Below are 26,806 nucleotides of genomic sequence, written 5' to 3'. Positions count from 1 at the left end.
GCCTGCGGTACCGGCCTCCAGCACCGTTACAGCTTCCAGGGGAGGCACACGCAGGTGCAACCAATTTTTTTTTAAGCTGTACCACATCCCTTTTCCTTCGGTGTGCGTACCCAGCCGGTGGCAGGACTCCCGTATCCCTTCTCTTTCTCACAGCGATGGTTCGCGTCATTGTCCAGAAAAACCCCAACGAGTCGCTCAGTTTTGTGTTGCACTAACCGTTTCCAGCACGACCCCTCGGAAGCCTCCGAGGCGATGCCGCTGCGGGTGCTCGCCCCCCCCCCCCCCCCCCGCGCCCACCTCTCGCCCTCGCCGTAGGGAGCGGGAGAAAGGCCTGGCTCGTCCCTCCGGGGCTTCGCCTTCCCCGCTCCCCCCGCTCCTCCTCCGCCTCTGCCCAGCGGTTGGCTTTGCTCTTTGGTAGCCCTCAGCATCGCTGACCAGCTTGGAGGAATTCAGCTACCTCTTTGGCTAGGGTATTAAAAACCACACGTTTTACAATAGTGTTTGTGTAAAAACTATGACTCAAGCTTACTATTGTGTCCTACTGGATTTCAAGTAATAGCAATTTTAAGTGACAAAGTGCTGGCTGTTTTTGGTGCAAGTACAAGTGGAACGGCACAAATACCTTCCCCATCACCCGCAGTTCCAGTCGTACAAGCGCTGTTATTCATATTTTTCATTATAATTGATGTTTTTCTTTCTTTTTTTCCCCTCCCAGGACTGAATTGCTGAACTCAGTCACAGAAGCTGCTCTGGAAAAGCCTGCGAGAGGTAGGCTGGCTCAGGGACCGCTCACCTTATCCCTCACTGGCTCTTCACCTTTTCCTCGTATACTTTTCCCAATAACAACTTATTTTTTCCCAACTCTCCGTGGAGAATCAAGTCAGTTTTATTACCGCAAAGAAACATGAACTGAATTAACGCGAGATGAGGAACAAACAGAGCTCAGTTTAAAGGAAGGCTAAGCTGAACACTGGGGGAACTAGAGAGCGAGGCCCTTGGCCGTACACTTGTAAATGTGCTGGGGTTTTCATTAACTCTTACTGCAGCATCTGGATCAGCGCCCTGTTAACAAAGGTAGAGGCCAGGCTTTAAAAGCTTGAAATACATAGTTCTGTTCTGTCTGTGGTCCCGGTGGGAAGGTTTTAGTGCTAGGCAGGCTCTGGCTTTATGGCACGCCGCAGTACGTACAGAATAGGCAATTTGCAGGGGAGAACAGGCCCTGAAATGTAACGCTAAATAGTGATATACTAAATAAATTCGTATGAAGAACTAACCCTTCTTCAACGGCGTTACTTTATTTTTAATTTCCGAGGTGAGGGAACAGCCTAACTGGGGAAACCAAACCAGGGAAAGCGAGGTGGCTTCTGTCCATCGTGCGCCAAAGCTGTGGGCAGAGGTAGAGCTCAGAAGCACAAGCTGAGCCTTGGGCCCCTGCCCCGTGCGTGCCTGACTCCTCCGGAGCAAGACTGGGGGTATTTACACCTCACTCCTCTTCTCCCTGGGTGTATGTGTTAGGGTTTTAGTCTTGCTGGAAGCAAAGCAACTGCGAGGGAGACCGCTCCTATCCTGCCAGAAGTTAGCAGAAACACTGCAGAACACGGACAAGGAGTTTTAGATGCAGTAAATCCCCGTGCGTGCAAGTATCTAATACGGCCAAGCAACACTACTTTGAAATATTCTAGTATCCCTCAGTGTAATAAATATTTTATTAGAGTAATAGAAAAAAATGCACACAGATAACCATAGGATACACACACAACTGGAAGTTTAAGGATAAATTTCAAACTTTTCAATATGAAACAAGGTACTCGGTACATATCTCACGGAGATATATAACTAGAAATTAAATAGTACAATGTAATCGCATGAAAATGGCAATACAGGAACATGGCCTAGAATTTTGTGAAACGAGAATAGAAAGAATCACCCTTTGTTGCATGAAACATAACTATATACTTACTAGTCACACCTGGTTTTCCATCTCCCCCCCGCCCCCACCCCCCACCCCCACTTGCAAGTGTCAGAAAACATCACTGGTTAGCCACACTGAGAAGCAACTAGCCATGTATAGCTATGTATGTACAGTATATACAGCTCTTGCTTACTTCAACAGTTAGCACGCATTTTCATCTGGATGTGATACTAATAAGGTAATTTGCTATTTGAATGCATATCAAGGTATTTTTTTCTACAGTGCTACCGTAATTTCATTAATCCCGGTTCTCTCTCTCTATAGTTGTGTGTGTTGTAATAACACTGTGAGATGAAAAACCCCCAGACCTCTCTAAAAGGATGTGCTTTATGTCACATGAACACATGCTCTACCATGTATGCGGGCAGCTCTCTGAAAGGTTGATTTGACTAAACTCGCCAGTGCAGAAGTCAAACGTACCAGGTTTAATGTATCTTTAATATATTGCTATGAAAGAAAGCAGAGATCTCTCTATAATAGCAAGCCTGATGTGTCCTTGTCTAATTTTTTTTATTAAAACCTATAGTATTGCCATAAACTCACTAGAATCATGAGGCAGCAATGGGTGCATTAGAGTGCCGGAGCAGGCCAAATAGTTCCGACTTGGCTGAAGAGCAGCAGGAAGGAGAGTTACGAAGGTAACACTGACTTAAGGATGAGTTTACAGTGCAGTGCGGTAGACAAAGGAGCAAGATTGATTTGGGGCTGCATATTTGGAAGCACCACATCACAAGGTCGGGAGGTGGTAGTAGTCCCTTTTCATAAGGCCACGGTGCAGCTGCATTGCAATAATGCTTACGACTGGGCACTTTTGTTAGTGAAACACACTGACAGGAGTTCAGAGAGGGGCAATAAAAAGGATCCTGAGGGAGAAAGAACCTGGTTATGAGTAAAGAACCTGGTTAAGAAATATAAGGTGGGGATATAAGGAAATTAACTTTGAAGTCTATTGATGGAGAGGAAGGTTGGGTGCTTCGAAAGGTACATAGACATACGCCGCAATAAACCAGAGAGCCGTCTTTGAAACATGGCTGTGAAATCTCTTAAGACTAGTAGTGGAAGCCCTGCCTCTTGGACACCCCACCGTGGACTGTGCGAAGCTAACAAGCCACACCGTGACTTTTCTCTGCCTTCCAGCTTTGATTTCTTGCTAGATTTAGAGTAACTTACATAAAGAGCAGTAAGAAGACTGATCCAAATCTACTGGATTATGACACTGTCTTAAGAACGGCCGCTTGGTCAACGTGTCATCACCCGATTGGACCGCCACGTCTCTGATTTCGTCTTCAGGATGTAGGACGATGTTACCGTAACAAGGCAGAACATACCCCAACCAATTCAGTGTCACTGCAAAACTGGGGTTTCTCACCGAGCTAAGCTCTTCCTCGAAACTGTGATCACAGTGCCGTTGCTCTCCCTCTCCCTTACGTTGTATCTGAAGTATGTAATATGTAAACTCCTTTGGTTCAAGTATTAAGGCATTTCAGATTCCTTTTTAAAGGATTTGCTAAGCTTTACATAATATTTTTTACTTCAACCTACAGTGAAATATAAAGAATTTAAAAACACGTCAGGATAGAAGAAAAACATGCATTAACCACTGCAGTTTGTTTTTTTTTTTAAAAAAAAAGCACTTCTCTGTAGTAACCAATTCCTTTTTTTTTTTCCCAGCGAATGAAAATGTATCATCACAACACTGAATTAAGAGTCAAGGAAAATATTGTCGGTAAGAAGCTGGATACACTGAAGATATTCATGACTGACGGACCAGAACCTCTTGCATCCATACCTGTGACAAATGGAAAAGGTCGGGATTAAATGAAAGCATGAGTATCTCCTCTGTCAAATTATTACTCTTCCTAGATCCTAAGCAAAAATTAGTGTAAATTTTTATTACTGACAAGCAGCGAAAATTTGTAAAACGACACGAAATATTTTTAAACTACAGAAATGTACTGCAAAATGCCGGCACTGTACAAATGGTCTTTACCTTTGAGGTAATAATAAAAAAAAAAAGGAGAAAAGTAAAATAAAATATAACGTTTTTAATACCAATTTACACGGTAATTTACCAGTTCAATAGAATGGTGTTTGTCATGGGAATGAAAACTGTTAATTGCTTTTCTTTTTATTACCTTATTACCACACAACATCCAAGCATTCATTCTTTTTTTTTTCCTCCCCATCAGTAAGGACTCAATTCCTGCAAAGACAACGCTGCGACAACTGCTGGGTGTCAGCAGCAAACCTAGTAATGATTCATTACGCCAGGGCAGGGGCACCTCTCTGTACCGTGGCTGGCATAAGGGAGGTTCCGATATTGGTTGGGGACCCTCTGTAGGCACGTGACAAAATGACAGTGATTCAGCTTTGACCTACTGGCTAGCCTGGGAATCAGGATCTGCTCGCTGCTAGTGCCGTCTCCGCCCTCAGTTGTTGCTCGTACTTCTATAATGTAATCGTCATTAAACTGGAGCAGAAGCTCAGCCGTTGTCTTGTCCGTGTTCAGCACGTTCCTATCGGCCTGGCTGCTGGTCCTGTACAAAACCTGCAACACGAGCAAAGAGCTGTAGCGCGTCGCTTCTTCCAGCAGGGACCCGCCCTGCAATTTTTATTTGTGTTTCTTGGAAACGAGGTTTTGGTCTTTAAAAAGATAGGGTGAGAGAAAAGATCTGATTTTTCATTAATGTTCTAGGGCAGAATTACATTTAATGAAAGAAGGTAACAGCGACCAAGGTCTTTTATCCCAGCTTTAATCTAAAATGGCACAATGTATAATGATAATAAATGAATAATAGATTTTGTTGAACGTCTTAACATATTGTTCTATAAATTATCTCACCATTTGGAATCTGTCATTACCTAGATTAGCTTCTTATGCCAATACGTAGTTTGGAAAGGAGAGAACTAATCACAATTACAGACTATGTCGGAAGACATTCTGCAAGTGCCGAGCGCTGTCATGAAACAACTGCATTCGGTGTCCTGTGTTTCAAAGAATGGGAGCTACGTCCAACTGCCGCAGCCTGCTGCTCAATGTGATCGGGCAAGAGGGAGGGCTTTAAAAGCCCTCTTCTCTCCCAGAGGCTTGACGAGCCCAATGAGTCCCCGCTGCCAGTGGCGAGGCACCAAGAGGTACGTGGATCCAGTGCAGTCCCCTGGCAGAGTTTCACAAATTTAACAAGCCTGGGAGTTTCCCGGTGCAAAAACCACCAATCCCAACTCGCCCAAAATAAGGGCAGTCACGATGAAATGGAAAAAGCCCCGCAAGGCCACTGGAATTACACACATGCTGCCACCCTTGAGACACGCTCCCCAAGGCCGTGCCTGGCTATAAAACGCTCTCGGAGGGCCACACGGCTTGCTTCCACAGCAACCGCACCACGCTGCTCCGGTGTTTTCAGTGTCACTTGTTGGCTCGTCTCTTCCTGGCAAGGCAACTTCAGTTTACTGCGCTGCCCTTGCCTTTTGGGATGGAAGAGACCCCCCCTAAGTGCTTTACTTCAGTAAAATTAACCAGCATTATCAAAATTCAGCTTATCCTTGCATGCTTAGCAATGTTTGCGATCCACAGGGGAACCTTAAATCGTTGTGGGAGACCGAGTAGGCAGCTTCAAACTCAACGTGGTATGTTTTTAGGTCAGCTACCATCTATGAAACTAGGTGGCTTATCTAAGCTGTAAACATGTATTTCTTGCCAGAACAGCTCAGAACACTGCATAGTCAGAACTTCAGCAGAGATCTTTTATGCAGGGTGCGGGTCCAGCTGTACGCAGCTCATCAAGAACACCCTCAGCTAGTCTCTTACATGTACTTAAGATACATCACATATTTAAATGCCTGTACATTTGTGTGCTGAGCGGGTCTAGCATAGATGTGCCAATGTAATTTCTATCAAGACAATGAGCACGTCCCGCAGTAGAAAAGAAGAAAAAGGTTTAAGAATATCAATTTGATAAATGTGGTACTAACACACACCTGGCCAGCAATGGAGACCATACCCATTGGCTAAATTTTGGATTATACATTACACATTTGCATAAGTGTTACATATTTATAGTAAGTGTTACACACATTCTAACATCCATCGTAATACACTCGGGTAAGTGGGATCCCAGGAACCGGCAGCAAGGGCTGCAGCTCCTGGCTGTGCACGAGATGATGTGTAGAGTACCATTAATGAGTTGCATCTATAAAAAGGAGACACTACTGAAATGGTTCAGAGGTGCAGCCTCTGAAGTTACTGCCTCGCAAACAGACAAGAAGAAACCGTGGCTTGCTTGCAGCTATTCTTCTGGGCTGCTGTCACTTACCTTATACCCAGTCACCTCGGACTCATTCTCCATAGCTCTTACTTCCTCCCAGCTGAGGACTACTCTGGAGTCGGTGACATTCCACATAACGTTTCCCGGGGGTTGACTGGGTGCTTTGAACACATGATAAAAGCATGACTTCAATTTAATTGGCATTAGTGATTTATTCTACAGTAGGAAATAATAGGTCAGGTAATTGACAGTCATTATATGTCGCCTGCAAAAGCAACTCAAATGCAGCCTCGTCATTTGTACACTTTATGGTTCAGAGACTAAATTGGAAAAAAACAGAAGGAAGGAAAAATAGAATGGCCCATAAATGTTGTTTCTGAAGTTGCATTATCTGTTGATGGTCCTTCATTAAATGCAGCCAAACAAAAGCATATGTCTTTGGACATGGGTGATCAATTAGAACAAACGCACTCTAATGAAACCAACGATGGTAACAGACAATTTCTAGTTTTAGTAAATTGCCGCGAATAAGCAAATACTTCGCAACAGATTATTGGCTAGACAAATTTAGTCTGAGTGACTAGTCAAACCAATAGGCCACGCTGATTTACTTTAATGTGTTTGCAATGCAAAAATATTTGACAGACTTTTTTCCCCTCTTCTTTTAACTCGAGGTGTGAGTGTTGAACTGCCGTCTGAGTATCTAGAGTGGGAACAACAGTGGGCTTCGGCCAAGGAAATCTATTGGGTTTTTTTTGTTCATTAACAATCCGAGACCGTTATTTTCAAAAGGCGCGGTATGCTTTTGGCTGTTCGCTTCAATGTATATGGCAACTGCCAAGCTTCCAGGGAAGGCGAAGGTAAGTACAAACCTCTTAAGTTGCCTCAAGTTGGTTTCCCAGAAAATGGGTCATGCAGTGACACAATCAACGATTAAAATCTTTTCTAAATGTGTTAAGGAAAACGATTTACTGTTGCTGTCACCTAGTGGAGGCAACTGCTGCTCAGGTGGACCGCGCTATGCTTTGATGCTGAAGTGTTAAACACTGGAATTGGTTTTTAAACACTCCCATACTTGCGCTTGTGGTTTTTTTTTCTTTTCTCCTCTTCTATTTTTAAATTCTTTCACACAGGTCCCTACCTTCTTTCCTTGAGCAGCCAGAGCACAACCCACCTGATTATACTTCTTAACACAAAGTAGACACAAAAATGTAAGAGTGAGACACAGAAGAATTATTCTAAAGTCAAATGATCACTCCCAGGTATTTTTTTTTACAGTATTTGCCTTGTTCTATATATTAAATAGGATTTAACCTGATGCTCTAATAGCCAGTTTTTGCAAATATGAGGAGATTGTTTTGCTCCTCAGAATTCAGTATTAGAGCATACATGAACAGTTTTCACACTATTAAAGCTGTATTTCAAAAGAAATGAGTGATTCTTTCTAAATCCACCAAAAAAAATATTAATATGACATCTGAAAAAATGAAGAGTAATTATATATAAAAACTATAAGCCTCTATCATCTCCCACTTGACTTATAGAAGTGATTCAGAAGCTTCCAATTCGCTTCAGATACCAAAATCTCCCGTAATCTTCAGTGTTTGGAACTGCAGAACTTAATTTGTAGTAGGTCAGATCCTAAACCACCCCATCACATAAGCACATGTCCAGAGCTAAGAGTGCAAACAGCTACAGGCATTTCTCTGAGACTCCTCAGCTGCTTAAAGTTGGTCAACGTACACTTGTTTTTCTCTGAATTAGAACCGACGGACAGAGCATTTGGTTGCATTTGACGACTTTCTAAATAGGAAATACAACATCTTGCCTTACAAATTTAGGCAAGTCTTCCCCAGTTACTTGCCATTTTATATAGCAATATTTTATGAACCCAAACTATGCGTGTTATTTTGGGCTACAAGCGTCAATATTTCAAACAGAAAAGCAAAGATACTTTAACAGGCAAAGACAAAGGCGGAATTTTCAATCCTGAAATATACTGGCACTTGAACTTAAGTATTTGTGTTTCTTGATATGGCTAATAGGTACTGAGAAGGATCTGTGGGTCATGTGGGTGAATGTAAATGCAACGTGCCCAGACATCCTTCACAGTGGAAACCACATCAATCACAGATATTCAAGTGAAGGTAGAAATTGGGATTGATTAAAAATCACACATTTAAATGAAAAGTCAGTTTCTGCTGCAACAGTACAGAGAATTATTTGTCTTAGTCAATTCAACTAGCAGTTACCAAAATCCTTCAGATTGACATTAATACGGTACTGCAGTGTTTTCGCTCTCTTTGTTCACCAGCAAGATACATGGACATAATGCAACTATTTTTTCTTTTAAATTACTCCAAATAGCAGCAGCAATCTTGACTAAGGGCCCGATCCAGCCCCTGTTCAAATCAGTGGGATCGGGGCTTGCCCAGTTCTCATTCACACGTCCCAAAGGCAGGGGATCACTAAAAAATGGACTGAAAAGTCACTGGGCTGACCAGGCTGGCACCACCTCGCGTGAGCAGCCAGTAGCCACAGAGATGATTAATTAGAGAAAACTCTTCATCACATGTCAGGTACAGGCTACAGACAGCGCGTTCCCTCATCTCAGCCAATTGATGGTAACTATGCATGTAATATATTTACACTCTAGCAAGTACAAGTTAATATATGTCTCTCAGTGACAGAGTGACACTTGTTTTTGCATACAATAATTCCTGATAAACTAGCTTACTTCATACCACTGACAATGCGACTGCTTCTGGTAGAAGGATGTTAATGACTATTCCAGGGAATTTGACCTTTCAGACAGCTTTAATTGTACGTTCTTGAGAGACTGACAGAAACACTTCAAGACTGATGACCCTGATTCTGAGTTGTATTACAACGCAAGAGCACACTAAAAATATTTCCATTTGTAGAAAAATTAGTGCAGCCTTTGACAATCTGTTCTCTGGCTTAATTTCTCCTTTTTAATAGTAAAGTGGCCTCTTGTGCAATTTGTTCAAGGGGAAACAATGGACATGAAGGATTGTTTTGCGTGAATTGTATGAGGATCATTTCATTTCAAAAGCCATGCCCTAGAGAACTCATAAATATGTTCTAAACCCCTGAAAAATCCAACAAGTCCCTGTTTTTTTCCTTCCAAATAACAGAAATTTTTCTTTTAAAATTCTTCCAGTTACTAAAGGGATAATAAAAGGTTCTAGGCAGAAATTATATATCTTACTTCAGCTCCACTGGCATAGCTGAGTTTTACTTAGTCATCCTGCTAAAGCAGCAGAGGGTAGAAAATGGAAGAGCGCTGCTCGATTTAATTGTGTAACCCCTCTAGTCTGGATGAAAATTTAGGTCACTTACGCATATCATGATTCCCAGTAATGTGCTGCTTTTTCATTCCCCTGCAAGTGGTAACACACCGTTATAGCTCTCCCCACTTTGAATTTAAGATACTTACGTGGCTTTTTTGTGGTAGCGTTTACTGTGGCGCTAAAGGGACCTGCTCCGGCACTGTTATAAGCACGGACAGCTGTGTAGTATGCCAAGTTGCTCTTCAAACCTGTTATTCTTACTGATGTCTCATTCCCTGCAGCTTTTACTCTGTTTGAAGACTCTTCTTTTCCACCATTATTCCAGTACCTAACCTAGTAGATATGAACCAAAACCCATTTAAAATCTTGCATGGAATGGACCCTTCACCCACAGCATTGCATTTGACTCCTTAAGTGTTTCGGTTTTTTTTGTCCTCAGTTGAAAAAGATAATAATACAGTAAAGTTTCAGAAATATGTTTATTATGTAACAACAATTCTTATCCATCTGCCTTTCACGCTTGTTGCTTTTTTTTAAGTATGACTGTAGGAAAAAAGAAACTGAAAAATTAGATCTTGCTTGAATTAAAATAATGCCGAGGACAATCATTACTGAATCTAAAAAGTAAACAAGGTAAACTCAGAAAACTGTGTCGTACAGAATAGTTTCTTTGGAAGTAAATGTAATTCTGAAAAAGTATGTCAGTTTGAAAATACTGTTACACAGACACATGACTATCAGCACAGGAAGCAAAACAAGTTCATTCTGTATTCTTCATTTTCAACGGTACTTAAAAAAAAAAATAAATCCCTTTTTTGGTGCCGGTGGGGCAGAAAGGAAGCCAGAGATGCAGTAGCCTTTTGCAGATTAGGTATTTCTAGACTGTAACACTAATAGCTGTTTGCTTTGATTTTCTAATGTTTTTATGAAAAAAATTCCAGTTTAACTGAACCTTGATTTCTGAATAAGTGGAAGATTTCTGGGGAGAAGGATTGGGCTGGAGAGAGCACTTGTGTCTTGAAGTCCTGCAGCCCATCAGCGGAGGGGCCTGCAGCATGCCCTGCGTTCACAAAACACTTGATACTGGCCCAGACCCAGTGCCAAGAGCCACAGCTATCAGTTGCCCCAGGAAAAGAACAATGATGGCGACATTCCCCATGCTCTGGGGCCCTGCAGAAGTAAGGCAGGCGGTGGGTTAAATCCTCAGCTGTGCTGCTGTCCAGCAGCCTGCACAACCCTTCTGGGTCGTGGCCCTTTTCAATACCGGTACGTGGGAGTGTATTTTAAATGCGCTCACCTCATAGCCCAGTAACCTTCCACTGCTCATCTTCCAGGGAATGGCTGTCCAGGAGACCTCAATGGCTGAGGACGACAGACTCGTTGCAGACACTCCAGAGGGTGCTATGCTAGGCTCTGTATTCAGAAATCAATAAATTAGTGAGAGAGCAGCGGCATTGGTGACTGTGGAAATAAACACGCCTGTATTCGAATTGATCAATCTGGAGATAACTCAAGCACATACCTTCTTCAGCTGAAAAAACTGTGGCTACTGAACTAAATGGCCCTTCTCCTTTGTTGTTATAGACACCAACTTTGACTTCATATGGCGAAAAGGGCAAGATGCTTTCATTCCTAAAGACATATCTTGGTGTGTCAGGAGACGTGACCACAGTCTGTATCCATGTTGTGGTGCCAAAGGGGCGGAAAGCAACAACATAGCCAAATCCTTCTCCGTTTTGTAATTCTTCAGGGATGGGCTGTGAGGGGAGCGACAGACAGCAGAAGGCTGTGATGCTACATACAGCACCGGACGTGTTTTGCAGGAAGAAAAAGTACCGACAGAGTAACGTACACGCTTGTAACCAGGTTCTGGTACTGCATTTGGGATCATCCCATCAGCAAATTAACTCTGGTACAGCAGAGCAAAATGTGGTCCTTTGAACATATTTTAAGGTTTGCACTTCAAGATGAGAACAACTTTCAGATCTATTCCTTGTTTTCCATGAAGTGTACTGTTTTGAGACACTCTTCAGTAAATACAAATTTTTTTTTCAATTTCACAATCCATAGTTTGTAAAAAAATCAGTAATTGCCTAGTCAACTATTACAGAATCCAGTACTACCTTGGTACAGTGGCTTATCCCTTCCTCTGATGTGATTATGATCAGGTAACCACACAGAGTAGTCAATGTTAGTAACGGTATGTTAACACTTTTAACTCATTAAAAACGGGATACATAACGTGAAGTACCATTTGATTGTTTGTTTTGGCTAGCACCCGCATCCAGAGTTAATGGTAGGAAAGCAAGAACTGCAAATTTGCACTGAAAAGCATAATTCTTTGGCACAACCTTTGAGCAACACCCCTTCCTCTTCTCCCGCCCTCCTGCCTCCTTTTTAACGTAACAGTTGTTTGAGAACAGAAGCAATCTCAAACTAAATTTCCTACTGATTGCCACCTAGCACAGTAAGAAAAGCAAAAGAAACACATGAAAGCAAGCAAGGGAAGGCAAACGTGCATAGCTCACGTTACAGACTGTTACCGAGCACATATACATCCTAGATGAGAAGCTGCTGCAGCCAGGGAAATTCATCTTTTAAGGAGAGTTTGAATGAAAACAATCATTCTCTGAAGAAAACTGCTTGCCAGAAAACTTACATCCCATGTTATGACCAGTTCAGACCTGCTGCCTCCTCCCCCACTGACTTCAGAGGGGGGAATTTCAGGAACTGTGAAAAGGAAACGTATAGCTGTCTACACAGTGTAGATACAAGAGACGACATCACAGAACGTTAACCTCATGCTCTGAAGCTAACCCGGTTGCATTCATACTGCTTTTGCAAATCAAGGCAAATGCTTTTGAGCCAGCGCGGAGGGCCCTGGAAAGTCCCGGCCCCTTCCTGCCTTCACCGTGCTGCTTTCCATCACTGGGGAGCCAGATGTTGGTCTGAGCGCGTGAAGAACCTCACCAGCTCGCAGACTGAATGCTAATGTTTATGAACTTCTAAAAATTGGAGGCACACCTCACTTTTTTAATAGGACTAACTTAGGCTGATGTATTTGCCAAGGGCCTTATTCCAAGCGAACTCTCGGGGTTTTAACTGATGTGCTCTTCTGAGGCACATGGAAGGTGTACGCTGATCAAACACCAGGAATGAAAAAAACCCTGTCAAAATTAACCTCGTTCCATCCATTAATACCTTCAGACTCTAAAGCACTGCCTGACCTGACAGATTTTGGCATACTAAATACAGTTTAAACGTATTTAGATGTTATAATTCTGTGATGTTCAGTAATGCAACACAAACTGTACCACAGCTCAATGGAAAAATCATGAGCAAATGAGTTATAGGCTTTTATATTCGATGGCAATTCCAAGCTTGTTTGCAAAGAGCCAAGGATATGAATGCTCCTTTTTTATTAATATTCAAGACTCTTGAATTAAAAACAAATAGAAGAACCCACTAACCTGCCTCTTCAGTTCTTACTTTTTCTGAGGGTAAACTAGGTTCTCCACCTCCTATTTTGTTACTGGCAACTACACGAAATTCATATTCAACCCAAGGATTTAAATCCACTACTGTGGTTGTGAATGTTTTTCCATCGATCACATCTGGAACTATTAAAAACAAAAAAAAAAAAAAAAAAAAAAGAAACTAAGAACATGGTGTCCCTGGTTGAAAACATTTCAACGGAGCCTGTAACAAGAATTGTGTTTTACCTGTCGTAACTTGCTGCCAGCCAACTGAAAAAGGTGTCCTTGCTTGTATGGTGTAAGTGGTTACTGGGCTGTGATTATCTGTGCCTTCTTGCCACGAGATCTGAGCCGTGGTATCAGTTATTTCGTCCACTTTCACATGTTCGGGGGGCCCAGGTGAGCCTAGAATCAGATTGAAAAAATAGGCAGAGTTTTGTAAAGCCTCTACCCTGGAAATCCCTAGCATAGCAGTATGGGTTCCCGTTTTATCAGCACTGTGGGAGGAAGAAAATAATTCACCTTGGAATAAGAACACTTGTAATTATTGTTTTACATTTGGTAAATTTAAGCCTGATAATCTATTTCTGAAATACTCTGAACTGCAGCAGAGATAACGCGTTTTCTTCTGTTTGTGTCCCGCCCCCAGGACCTTTGTTCAGCATGACCCCTCTCTCTTTCCGATGTCTTTCACTTCAGTATCCGACGTCCGCTTTTAATCTACTAATACATCTCTGTAGTCTGCCCAGTTGTTGTCTACAGCTGTTTTACTGTATGATGCACTGTAGCAATTTTTCAGCACAACATCTGATCATCACCCCGAGCAGCAATTCAGTCAGGCAAGCTTTCTGCCGCCTTCTGGAAAATCCTGATTCTGGGCATCCTGGCAAAAAATGCTGAGTTTTGTCTCATCTGCATCACCAAAGGGGGTTGAAATAACTCTCCTTCCCTCTTGTCAGTGACGTGAAGGACTGTCAGTGAGAAAAGATTAATTTTATCTTTCAGCTCCTTAATTTCTCTGGGAAAAATTAAGCTTCATCCAAAAATTGAGGTAGAATTCTCCCTAACTGCAAAGTTAAATCACATAGTTCAAGTCATAGATGAACTGGGGTTTGTAATCTACAATATATGAAAGTTAGAAAATATGATTCGTGGTAACTGAAGCTGAAATTTACCTCGCACGATAAGGTCCGCTGCAGATGCTACGCTATCCACTTCTGTCTTCACCATACAAACATATTTTCCACTATGCTTCAGCTGGATGTTCCTAATCATTAAATCTCCTGATGCACTCTGTCGAAATACAAAGTCCTTGTTAAAGTAAACGTACTACCTTGTAATTTAACATTAAAATTGTATTTGTAAATGGAAGAGAAATCAACCGAAAATGTTGAAGATAAAGCTGCTCACAAGCTGCAGTGGCTGGCAGCCTGAAGGATAGCAAGGTACGACCCACCAGCTGCTCCGTGGTAACTGCCTGGTAAGCATTCCCCCAGTAAACATGAGGTAGTGTCCCTCTTTTACAGGAGAAGCAAGCTACAACATGGTGAGCTCATACTGGGAATGTACCTCCTGCCTGCTATTAGGAACCATGAAGAAAGTCACTGCCCTGTGACCAACCATTATTCTCAAAGCCCTTAAAAAAGAGAAAAATATGGGGTTTATGGCCGTTAACCGATTTGACTGCTAGACAGAATAAGTCTAGTTATCACATGTATTTAAGGAGTTCAAATCTGTAAATGAAAAAGCTGAATTTGGCCCACTCTACAGCGTGCGAGCACACTTTCACTTAAAGGTTGTACATTCTGGGCTAAATTCCTCAATTTTACAAGTCTAAGTTCTTTGTTCTTCATTGAATATTTAATCTTTGGTCATTTTTTCCCCATTGGTCTCTCTCATGTCACAGAATGTAGTTGATCTCCTGAATCAAGGAAAACATACATAAAACTTAAGTGAGAACTGTAACTGCATATCACGTTAGGGTTCCTCGTACACTATTTGGTTTCTACATCACTGAGTACAGAACTTGATACTAAACCTTTGGTAGTCCATGTCACTGCAAAAAAAAATCTCTTTGTGTCAGCTGAATTACTGCTTTAACCCAGTTCACATCATATTTTCCAGGTGAAAAACCTCTCAGACTTCAATTTTTTTAAAACATTTTACTTTTTCTTTAGAATTTGGTAGAGAAGCAGCATTTCATTTGAGGACAGAACCCTGTTTTGCAGCTGTTTTCAGCTACTCTGGCCACACAACTGTATCTGGGCGCACAGTAGTTTGGGAGAAAGGGGAAGACATGATTCTGGAGTTTTAGTCCTAGAAAAAAAAAAAAAAATTAACCACCTTTCCAACCATTTGATTATTTCTTTGTTTCACGCCCACACCCATTATTTCAGCATCTCACTTTATTCAACACAAGCTGAAAACAGCTCTGCCTGATTCCCTTCGGGGTGTGTGTGTGTAAACGCAATGCCTGGTTTCTACAGAAGCACAGCGCCGGCTGCCTTCAATACGTTACAAGTTGAGTCGGAGGCCATCTGAAAGCCATCCTGCTGTTTGGAAGTGGATATTCAGGGAATAACCAACAATAGCAACGCATACTCACAAGCCACTAATTTTCTACATGAATTTTTTTTAGCAAACTAAATTTAAAGCATCTTGACAACGAGGGCTGTCAAGTAGAATAATTTTACTTGAAATAAACCCCACTAAAATATTAAGACTGCCTTTAAAGTATTAGTGGAGATTTTGGGGAAGGATCCCAAAGTACTGGCAAAAACACAGAAACCTGTGGCAGCAGAAAGCTAGAGCACAGAAGGCACCCTCACCTCCGATGGCTCTGCAGACCATCAGTGGCATCCACATTCTTGCCTAGCCAGATTAAATCTTTGTCAGCATGGACAAGTCCAGGTGACAGTGAGATCACCTTCCTTTCTCCATGCCACACAAAGAAAGAGTAGTCCATGCAGTATGAACAGCTGCTGAAATGGCTTTTGCTTCTGCTGACTGCGTAACAATCTCGGCCATTGCCGGGCTCTAGAAGCAGGTGATACCCGGAACAGTTTAGAGGCAATCTGCTCAAAATTTTGGCATCTGCTTGGTTTGCCATACTCTTTGTATAAATCACCTAACAAAAAAAAGGGCAGTAAGACAGTGTTACATCCTATATTTTTCTAACCATCTGGCAGACCAGGTGGTGGTCCCATAACATTCCCACTAACTACTACATGTCGGAGACCTTAGGCGTGCGTGACAGGGACTTCCAAGACATCATTACATCGAAATCTATCCGTTGAAAATTTATTTTCCTTTTGCCATGGTTACGACTAAGGAAGCTGAAGTTATTTTTGCACAGGTATTTTCATTTAACAAATGCACACTGCAACTATCAGAAGGCTTAGAACATATTTATGCTTATTTACTTACCGCGACCCGCATGTGGCTCCAGATTAAATTATTCCAGTGACCCTACTGTGATACAAAGCCCATAAAATGTTTTCGTGGATCTCTTGGTAACCTATGAAGTTTTCTACTAATGAGCTTCAATCCCTCTTTACACAAATAAGAGTTTAAAAAACAAACCCTAAGTGTGTCCCTTCCAAATAAAACCCCCTAGTTCTGTCCCTCATGACAAATTTCCACGTAATATGTTCTCGATTCAGAGTCCTGGGTCAGCCAATACTCACCCTGGCTTTTTCTTCCGCACTGACTGAGAATTTTTTGTGAAAAACTACTTTTTGATGCTCTTTTTCCCTCAGACAAAAAAAAAAAAAAAGACACCTAAACAAGGCTTTGATTTGGAATTATGTCAGTATTTGTTTTAGGGAAAAAGCTGGAATTTTTAGTGAGAAGAAATATTGCATTTTCCAATGAGCTTATGAAGCCTTAATTGAGCCAGTAAAACTGTCAGAATCAGGTTTTGGTGTGTTTTTAAACTTTCCTTTCTAATATTACTATTTGTATACACAACCAGAGTACAGCTGGGGGGAAATATTACTAAATAAATAAAGTCTATGTAGCAATACTGGAAGGTAACGGGCTATGAAATCAGAGCATTCCCATTACAGCATGACAGATGGTCAGTTTGTAATTCTCAAAACATTTCAGTGAAAATGTACATGATGTATGAATATCTCATGGCTCCTACAAGGAAATCTCATCATCTCCACATGCACTTATATATTTAATCAATTGCAAACTGCAGGAAAATCTGTGTGTTTGGTGCCTACTGATTAAGTGCTAAATCTTTCGAGGTTTTACAGGCAAAAAGAAAAAAGTTAGGTGCTGAAATTTCACAGTTTCACAGGAAGTAGTGTCTAACCCACAGCTATTCCTCTACAGCAGGAGATCTGGCAAGAATACATGAAAGGAAACCTTATGAAGGTTTACAGTGGCCAGCTCCATGCTGATGCACAGCTGCTTGTTTTGTTATCACTTGGCCATGCACTGTAATAAGACCTTTTGATGTAATTGATTTCATTCTCCTGATATATCCTTCATCTGTCTTAATGCTTTATTTTTCATGTTTTGATTAGAAGATTAAATTCTAAAAGCTATTAATGTCACCACGCCCCTCCCCTCCCCAGCAGCAACTCTGCATCCTGCATAGGAAATATTTAATGAGCTATATGCCTTCTCACCTGGGGATGCTCAGGCAGAACGTCAAGGGATAAATTAGGGATGCAAATGCAGGAAAAATACGGAGAGATGGGATGTTTTTGTTCAGCTTTAGGCTGAAGCTCACAAAGTCTGCCCTGAGTTCCTTAATCTGTCATTGCTGGGTTTCATGTGATCCTGGGGAGAATCATGTGGGGCCAGATGCAGGAACAGAGGCAGGAACTTACAATACTTCAGGTCTAAAATACAAGGCCTCTGAACAATGGGTTATGGGCAGCAAGCTAGCTCCATGAATTATTTCCCTCCAACACAGAAGAAAATTCTTGAGGCCCAAAAGAGAAGAAACAACCTATTTTTACCACACTGAAAAAAGAAAAAAAGTAAGCCTCTCTGTGCTGCATACAGCTATAAGGCAAGTGAAGAGAAGGTGTTTGCAACTTACCCCTCCAACCTTCTCAAAATGAGAAGCGTCTTTCTTGAAATCGGTGAGCGTTCCATTGAAATACCAGGTGAAGCTGATGTCCAGCAAAGGATCATGCTGAACCTGGCAAGGCAGGACGACGCTTTCTCCGACAGTGACATCCATGTTGGAAGGTGCCAAAGTGATCCTCGTTGGCTCTGTTGAGAGCAGAAATATCAGTTATTGGATTCCTGTACTGCTGAGCTTTGCTTGCTACTAATATTCTACCACGCTCTTCAAATCTGATTAATGACAGTCACTTCAAATTATGCAGCTGGACTATAAATGCTGCTGCCTGACCCCCCCTTGTTGGAGCATTGTGTCCTTGCACATTTACCAGTGGGAGCTACTCGACACTGAAAAGGTAAATTTTAACCTGCTGCGTACAGGCTGATAGACTTCACAGAGCTAAACGCGCTGCAACCCACAGCAATGAAATAACTATTCAAGAGTGTGTGAGGTTCTCAGCAATAACACTCATGTTTTGGAGCAGGGAGCTGTAGCAGCAGCCACTGGGAAGATTAAGATGTGGGAGTGAGAGAAGGAGCTAATAAAATCTGGAAACTAGAAGAAACCCACATAGGGTAGAATGCATTCGATAGTTGGGGCCATACATCATATAGAATTTAAATAGTGTCATTAAGAACAACTGCTTGTTATTCCAGAACCACAGTAATGGAGAAAAATTTCAGAGTAGTGTAAATACTTTATTAAAAATAAAATTTAGTTCCAGAAATCCTTTGTATATAATTCTATTATTTGTATGTAAAGGGACACGAATCATTTAGGAGCACAGACAGAAAATGTGAAGCTGTTAATTCACGGAACAAAAGAATTCTGTTTGGATCTATGAGATATATAGGATATTTAATGCAGTGGGATCTTAGATAATTCTGAATTTGGAAAATCTTTAAAAAAAAGAGCGTCATGAGGCAAGACATTCTTCAAATTAACTTCACAGACTACTGCTCCTTTTAATCCTGTATCTTAAAGGGCAGCGAGTAATAGGTGACTTAGAGGAAGGGGCAAGAACCTTTTTACCAACAATTACGTATACAATTAGCTTTTGAATACTTTATATCTGACTGCCCGTGGAGTCCCTGATGGCTCCTGCAGCTGGAGTTTGTACTACATCGTTTTCCAAAAGCAAAGAGCATAAAGTTCCTCAGGGCTGAACAGATTTTGGACTAGAATATAAAATTACCTCAAAAATTTTTTTTTGATTGCCATGTTTTTATTCTCAACAAATTAAAAGAAAACCCTGAACTTAAAAGCATAATTGCACTATTTAGTAGTTATATAAGTGAGAGAAGGGAGGAAAGTGTTCACAACTCCCTCACATCTGAGAAATGCCCTTGTCAAGGACAGAAAATCCCTCAGTCTCTTTCCTCTCAACTAATAAAAGACCTGTAACAAATATCCTTTTATCTTTTTATAGTGTTAAATATATAACGTCTCACACTCTGCTTTCCACCACTTTTAGTATTTTTCCAATAAGCAAACTCAGACTCCACATTGTTGCAGAGTCTGTCGCAAGGTTTGCAACCCAATTTACATCACCTCACAGATGACCCTCCGGTTCCAGCTCGCCTACCTGTAACTATTAAGTTTGTTGAGCCACTGGCTGTTCCAAACTGGTTTGTTGCCAGGCATGTGTAGCTTCCGGCATCACCTTTGGTCACATTGTCTATTCTTAGTCCTCCATCCTTTAACAAAATGATTCTAAAAAAAAAATTATGAAGAGATTTTAAAAGTTGCAGCATTGATTTGTAGACAAAATGCTTCAATACTCGTACCGTTACCTTGGCTATATCAAACTGCATCAAATACCAACCTGATGTTTGAAAATTTTGTGGCTATACACTGACAATACACAACAAATCTGAACCCACCCGTGTATTACTCACCATTTTGGACACCAGTAGAACCAACGTTTAAGGGATGTATGTCTGCATATGTATGTTTGTACGTTTGTCTGTGTGTGAGAGAGAAATCCCACATTAACTCCATCTTTTTCAGCTACACCAGTTGAAACTAGTATAATTTTCAATTGTATTATGTTGTTCACCTCATGCAGTGTTGCATTGTACCTTTGAAATAACTGTGTATAATTATTACGATGATGCAATGGGATTTTTTATAAGCAATTCACATTTTGTGCTTTTCAGGGTTCATATATACAAGTCTCACAAATACTGCATTGAAGTCAATAGTTCGTTTGCACAACTGACTCTGTAAACCAGGATTTAGTCCATGCACGTTTAAAGTCAGTATTTAGAAAGCAAACTGAGACTTCACACCATTGCAGACTTCTCAGTTTATCAGTGACACTGAGCAGGAGCGACGGGCAGACACGGCAGAGGTATGCTTTCGTGGAATGACTTGAAGGAAAGAAAATTCCCCTCCACCCCACACGAACTCCACCAGTGAGAATCACGCCTAGCGGACAGATAGCATGGAACAAAGCAGAAAGATGCTTATAAAAGATGTGGACAAAAGAAGACTTGCATTACTGATATAGACAGAAAAGCACCAGCATCCTAAGAGTGGAGATGACATCCTAGACAGCAGCACTGGACGGATGCAAAGGTAAGGCTAATTTGACTCCCTCTTTCGCTATTTCTGGTCCTCCTATCTGTCATATCCTTAGATGCAGGACCTTCTACCAAGTCTTCCCGAAGATAACCTCGAGCAGCTATACAACTAACTGTATATAAAAATGTCTAGAATAATTAACAAAAAAGTAAACAACATTTTCCCGATATGCCTAATTCTATCTCCGATCACATCAATCCATTTCAAAGGCACCAAATGAATCCCAGCGAGGCTGCTCTGTTGGTTCCCTAAGCACCTTAGCTAGAAGGTACTTTGGAAATGCCCAAACACCCGTGTCTAGCTACACAGAATCAACAGAACAGCAAACAGTAACACTCCAGGCAAACCTCTAACCGCATTAGCTGGAGTCTTACACAGTTGTCAGAGCAGGTATCAGCTGAGAAGGCAGCAAATGTCATGAAACTTAACATTGCTATCTTCCCTTGCTCGGAAGAGTCATAAGGATTTTGCCTTCTCACTTGCATCTACTTCATTTTTAACCTGCTTCTTTATTCAGGACAAAATCATTTAAAGACACCCCCCTGCTGTTTTAGGCAAATTACTATCAATGGATCTCCGTCGTTTGTCCCAACTGAGGTTCAGTTCTCTGTAGGTAAATACACACTACAGAAAGTAGATGGGGAAAGTCCACTGTGTTAGGTGGGAATTGGGATCGCTGCCTTTCTTCTCAAAACTTGCCCCAAGCATGGGAGAAGCAGGATGCTCCCTTGGGAAAACAGGTTCCTTGCTCTTCTGGCATTCACACATGGTACCTAACAGCTCAGCGTGGGCAATTCTCCCCACGAAGCTCCCCGTGCGCTATTACGGTGGCTGATGAAGGACAATGCAGGCTTGAAACCACAGCACCAGCTGCAGCGCAAGCTTGTAAAGACTTTTAGGACTGAAGGCAGGCTTGGCTAAGACACACCTGGTGAAAGCACCGCCTTACATTTAATTACATTGCCAAAATAAAAGTTGGCCCATAAAAGGTATATGCTTCAGTAAGCTGCACTGTCATTAATTATTTATAGTGATTTACATTATAAGTAATACAATGTTACAACGGTATTTTTTAAAAAAAGCAATTCAGCTGAATCCGTATTTCAGAGAATAATTAAATTGGTAAATAAGGGCAGCGGAACACAACTCTGGAGTTCGATGGTTTCAGTGATCTTCTTCACCCTTAACTTCTCTGATCCTCCAAAACCAGGGCCACTAACCGCAGAGCACGGCGGTGGGAGTCTGTCATGGCTCTGTAGTTATGCCTCTCCTCTCCTTCCCCTTAATAGCAAGTTCACCTAATCCTCAAGGCCACATGGAGACTCCATTTTAATTGCCTGAAAGCAGGAGTCTGGATTCCTTCCACAGCTGCACAGCTCCTTACAATGCAACATACTCCAGTAATTAAAGCACATTTAAAACATTAAAAGCACAACTTTTTTCTTAATTAGTCTGAATTCATCTTGATTGAATGAATCAAAGATACGAATTCTGATACTGAAGAGTTTCAAAAATACTCTTTGAATATCTGCAAAATATAAAATGCATTTTATATTTGCTTAAAGAAAGGTGTTGCAACACTCAGTGCTGTAGCTGAGATATTCTCCTTTGGGCAAAGGTGATACAGTAATGAAATTAACATGCAAATCACAAAAGATAACAAGTCAGCCTGTTAGAATGACAGACAAAAGCTGCTTATTTGGGGGAGAAAGGGTGTTATAAATAGACAGACAGTTTAATCAGTTTATAGTTGGAAGTAACCATCTTTGAATCTTCCAGGGAATACTGAGGTACCTGCGCCAATGCGGTGACATTCGAAGCACATTCGCAAGGAGGATGTGCTTCACCAGTGTCAGCACAGCCGACCTCCCTGAGGCTTATTAACTCGTTTCGCAATATCCGTAAGCAATATTTGGCTGCACTTCATATTAGACGGAACATTTATAATTAATTAAATCTTACCATATGGTTTATAGGTATTTTAAAAGCATTAAAGACAGGATTAATACATTTTATAGGTAATTACAACGATGGGAATAAAAGGTGTTAAAAATCTATCAATTATGGTTGCAAGCACACTATTGAGTGGTTGGACCTCCTAGCTATCTGTATATTTTGCAAAGGTTTGTATTGCATCATCTGCTTTGAAGCAGTTTCCAGCAGAAAAAAATGCAAAGCCAAATAAAAACCCAACAGTGTTGACAAAGCATGATCGAACAAAAGAAAAAATAGGATTGGGGTACAAACCAGAAAATGCCTATTGTTCAATTTAAAAAAATCACATTTAGGGTGCTCTGAGCGACCTGCAAGCCTAGCTTGCCTAAAATAATGGAGCAATAGGCTTATTAAAACAAAGATATAATTAAGAATCAAGTTTTTCTCCAGAATTAAAAAAAACCCTAACCATCAAATCAATTCTAGAAAAAAAATATTGTCAAAATAAAATCTTTACTGGTAAATTAAAAAGAGAAACGTTTTACTTTTTCAATTACAAAGCAGTAAATGCAGCGCAGCCTGTGAAAACACTAAACCCAGAAATAGATCTACCCCTCCTGCTGAAACGTTAGACAAACTGAAGCTTTTAGTATACTGAAAATTATTGGATATTCACACACTGTGATAAAACAAATGTACTATGGCTGGCCCGGTGCCAGGAAGCGATCTAGATCTCTAACACACAAAAAAATAACACATCCTTTGGTGCTCCGTGTATCTACAAGCATTTTTCCAATACATTTTGCTGAAGGCCTGCGATTTTCAAAGTTAACTCCACTTCCCACAACCCGCAGACTTTCGATGCAAAGGGCAGAAACTTTTAGCCCTGTAGAACAGAGAGAATTGGTGGGATAATGCTTTGGCACATATCCCTGTGCTGGGAGAGTGACTTAGAACCTGTTCGGTCATCAGATCCAAACGTCATTGACAAAATCATCATCTCTTGCTAACTCTTGGCAAAACTGTAGGAAATTAATCTTTGAGAAGATTATTTTTTTTCCAATAGTCAAAGGGGTGGCATAATAAAACTCCAGCTAAACAAACCTACAACAGCTGAATGTCTTAACCCATGCCCATGCTTTTTGACTGAGGTCAACAGAACGGGGAGAGAGATAACCAACTTCAGGACTTGAGGGCTCCTGACTTGAGAGGCCCATGTTGGTAAAACTGGGTGAGTCTTCCTGTCCCACCCAAACTAGGAGCACATATTTGGCATCACAGATCTTCCAGACAGCTGAGGGACTTCAGTGGGGTACAGCCTCCATCAGTTATCTTAGTCGTAACTGACCATGGAGAAATCCTACTGTGCAACGAGCATGCGTACCTCTCATACTGATAGAGTATTTTACTACTGTTACTGACTGCACCAAATTTTCATATTTTGGGGGTGCTCCAGGATGCCAGTCTGAGATCTGCCAACTTCAGTATCTGTAGTGTAAGAATATCCAAGCTATTCTGCATTCACCCGCCCCATACCTACTCACTCAGAGAACTGGGACAGCATTATATAGAGGTTTGCATAGTTTCACCTTTCCGACCAAAATCCCATTAAACTGAAACGCTGGTGCAGAAGCAGCATATAGACAGGAATGAAGGCCAGAATATGCCTCGGGATGCAAGGCCACAAGGCTGCCACCTGGAATGTAGTGTCATTAGTGAAACTGTCAATGAATTCAAATTTCCTCACCTTCCTGTGACAATACTTTATTACTAAAATGACAGACAACCAAACTAAGTAATCACTGCCTTTTTTGTCAGATTCTTCAGCAGAAAAGCCAACTATTTTAGATCCTTATTGATATGAAAATAAACATTGCTTTCCAGTTCATAACACTTCAGTACAAAGGAAAAGTGGAAAAGTGGGTCAAAACTGCCTTTTTATGTATCAATCAAATTCCAACTAAATTAAACCAGATTAATTAACAAGAAAGAAAAAAAAAGCTCCTATTGAAGTACTGGTAAGTAAATGAATTCCTTTCCACATCACAGCATTTCAAACTGTTAACACAAAATGAAATAAAAATACTTAATTCAAACCATAGGGAGGATAAAACCAGTAACTGATACTTCTAAGCATCATGCAACATTTTATCAGGAATTATTTCTCCTCTTTTCTTTCCCCCTTAATTTGACATCACTTTGCCACAGTTAAAGATGCTGAAATGGGAGATTTTGAAGAGAATTGCACTGGCATGTCTTTTAGTGAAGTTAAAGTTCGCAGCGTCTTTTTGTCTGTTTCTAGTCTTGGTAAATCTAGAAACATCTAGGAATAAAGGTGGATTTGTTTACAGGCGAAACACCGCCCCACACGATCTCAAAATCCCTTGTATTAATCTGTTTCCATCAGGTATTTGAGCCAGGAGCACAGGACCCACTACAGCCAACATGCAGCAACTGTCTAGTATTATATATCAATGAAAAATTATATATGTACTTCAAACATTTAAGGAAATCTTTAAAGCTAGGGTAGGCTGCAGCATATTTTGGCATGTCTTCTGTTTTGATGAGTTAAACTACTATCAAGTGTATTTAACCTTGGTTAAATGTCTAATCCTCCTTTTTTTGGAGGATAAAAGAAAAATAAAAGCACATCCAGTTGGAGATGGAGGTGTCTCAGGCCAGCTTTTCAACACCGAAGAAAGTACTTGGAGGCAACTACAGTTGGCACCCTCTGCTCTCTCTGCCTGGAGACACTGGGGGCTATGGCCTGCTATCAGTAGAAGTTGCTCCAGATTGATTTGGAATAAACAAAACCTAGTTGTGGCTTAATGACTGCAGATAAAATATATTTTAGAGAATTTTTTTAAAGATGAGATGGTTTTTATGATATGAGATGGTTGGCAAGGAACCATGAGTAAGTGCAAGCTGCTCCCAGCGTGGTGGTACACACTAGAACCATAACCTGAGGTGAAAAGTTACCTGTGCCAGGTAATCAGGTACCATTAGTACCTGATCTGGCAGCCATTAAAGTCAAGAGAATTCTCGCCAATTCGTGATTATTATGTTCATTACATCACCCAAAATTATTTATTTCAAAGGTCCAAAACTGCATTCTGGTGGGAAGAGTATCTTCCTTCAATACTCAATTAATATAATTCCCATTTTCTGCCTTTTCTTCTGCATGTTCTACAGTGACCCCTATGCTTTCACTTCTCTCTGTATTCCACTGCTCTTCACTGCCTAGGTCTCTTTAGTCGAGATATTCTATAAAATAATAATAAAAAAATTACATATTTTGCAAAACTAACAAGAGCAAGATTGTATTCTTCAACGTTGAGTGGTTTCTGAGTCCAGAGCTCATGAATCCATTTTGAATTATATTTTCTTCCCTCCACAAGACATATCATATGCAGCTCACTTAATTAAAATTTACTGAGTCATTATCCAAATCTTCTACATACTGAAAACGCAGCACCATTTAAAAATAAATTAAGAATACAAGCAACAGTGCCATCCAAATGAAAATCTTTCAGGCTTTACTAAAGCAACATGGTCAGTACCTCCAGAAAACATAAGCTCTCTTAGGACAAAATACTATGAATACACTGAAGTAATGGAGTGTTTGTGCTTCATTTTTATTATTCAAATAGGAATTTTCTTAAAACATACCGATTCTGTCCATGTTGCTGCATCTTATGTGACATTTTCACTTTTACAGCTGACATTAAGGGCTAGATCTACCCTCATGCTAAGCCAAGTTTGGCCTCTAAGCCTGCCAGAAAGCTTTCACAATTTAAGTACAGTCCAAACCAGCATCGTCTAAACATGGTACCTATACCAGTGCTGGCGGAGAGCGCTGGCACATCCTCCGACGAGGACACGCTGCAACATTGGTGTACGCTTACACAAACCCCAAAACATTACACTGTCCCCGTTCTCTACCAACACTGAATAACTCCACTACGCCACAGGCAGACCTAGCAAGAATATAGCAAGACTATAGCAAGACTATACCAAGAATATGGTTTATCTACTTGAGGGCAAACCTCCCCTAGGTAAAGAGCACGCTGGACCTCTGTGGCCAGCATTACCCCTTTTGGGAACTCATTCCTCCCTTTTTCTGCAAATAAAAAAAGACACTCCCCCACCAGACTTTTCCAGTAGTTAATGGT

General features: G+C 41.0%; 1 protein-coding gene and 1 long non-coding RNA gene across 2 annotated transcripts in view; one reads left to right on the top strand and one right to left on the bottom strand.

The window, feature by feature from the left end:
• Positions 1-714: 714 nt before the first annotated feature.
• On the top strand, positions 715-4,355 carry LOC142058466 (uncharacterized). Its single transcript, XR_012661004.1, has 3 exons — positions 715-768; positions 3,644-3,779; positions 4,162-4,355. It is a non-coding gene; the product is annotated as an uncharacterized LOC142058466 (long non-coding RNA).
• Positions 3,597-26,806, bottom strand: part of CNTN3 (contactin 3) — a 114,355-nt gene continuing 91,145 nt past the window's right edge. Inside the window, exons 10-21 of the mRNA XM_075095640.1 lie at positions 19,699-19,826; positions 18,087-18,262; positions 14,203-14,320; positions 13,274-13,432; positions 13,022-13,171; positions 12,211-12,281; positions 11,074-11,308; positions 10,849-10,964; positions 9,698-9,884; positions 6,286-6,398; positions 4,352-4,520; positions 3,597-3,761 (exon numbers count right to left, since the gene is read on the bottom strand). Of these exons, the coding sequence (XP_074951741.1) occupies positions 3,661-3,761; positions 4,352-4,520; positions 6,286-6,398; positions 9,698-9,884; positions 10,849-10,964; positions 11,074-11,308; positions 12,211-12,281; positions 13,022-13,171; positions 13,274-13,432; positions 14,203-14,320; positions 18,087-18,262; positions 19,699-19,826 (1,723 nt within the window). The 3' untranslated portion in view covers positions 3,597-3,660. The remainder of the gene's footprint in view (positions 3,762-4,351; positions 4,521-6,285; positions 6,399-9,697; positions 9,885-10,848; positions 10,965-11,073; positions 11,309-12,210; positions 12,282-13,021; positions 13,172-13,273; positions 13,433-14,202; positions 14,321-18,086; positions 18,263-19,698; positions 19,827-26,806) is intronic.

The sequence above is a fragment of the Phalacrocorax aristotelis genome, chromosome 6 (genome assembly GCF_949628215.1).
Source record: "Phalacrocorax aristotelis chromosome 6, bGulAri2.1, whole genome shotgun sequence".
Taxonomy (NCBI): domain Eukaryota; kingdom Metazoa; phylum Chordata; class Aves; order Suliformes; family Phalacrocoracidae; genus Phalacrocorax; species Phalacrocorax aristotelis.
Note: the sequence above shows the minus strand (reverse complement) of the source record. Positions and strands in the feature narration are given on the sequence as shown.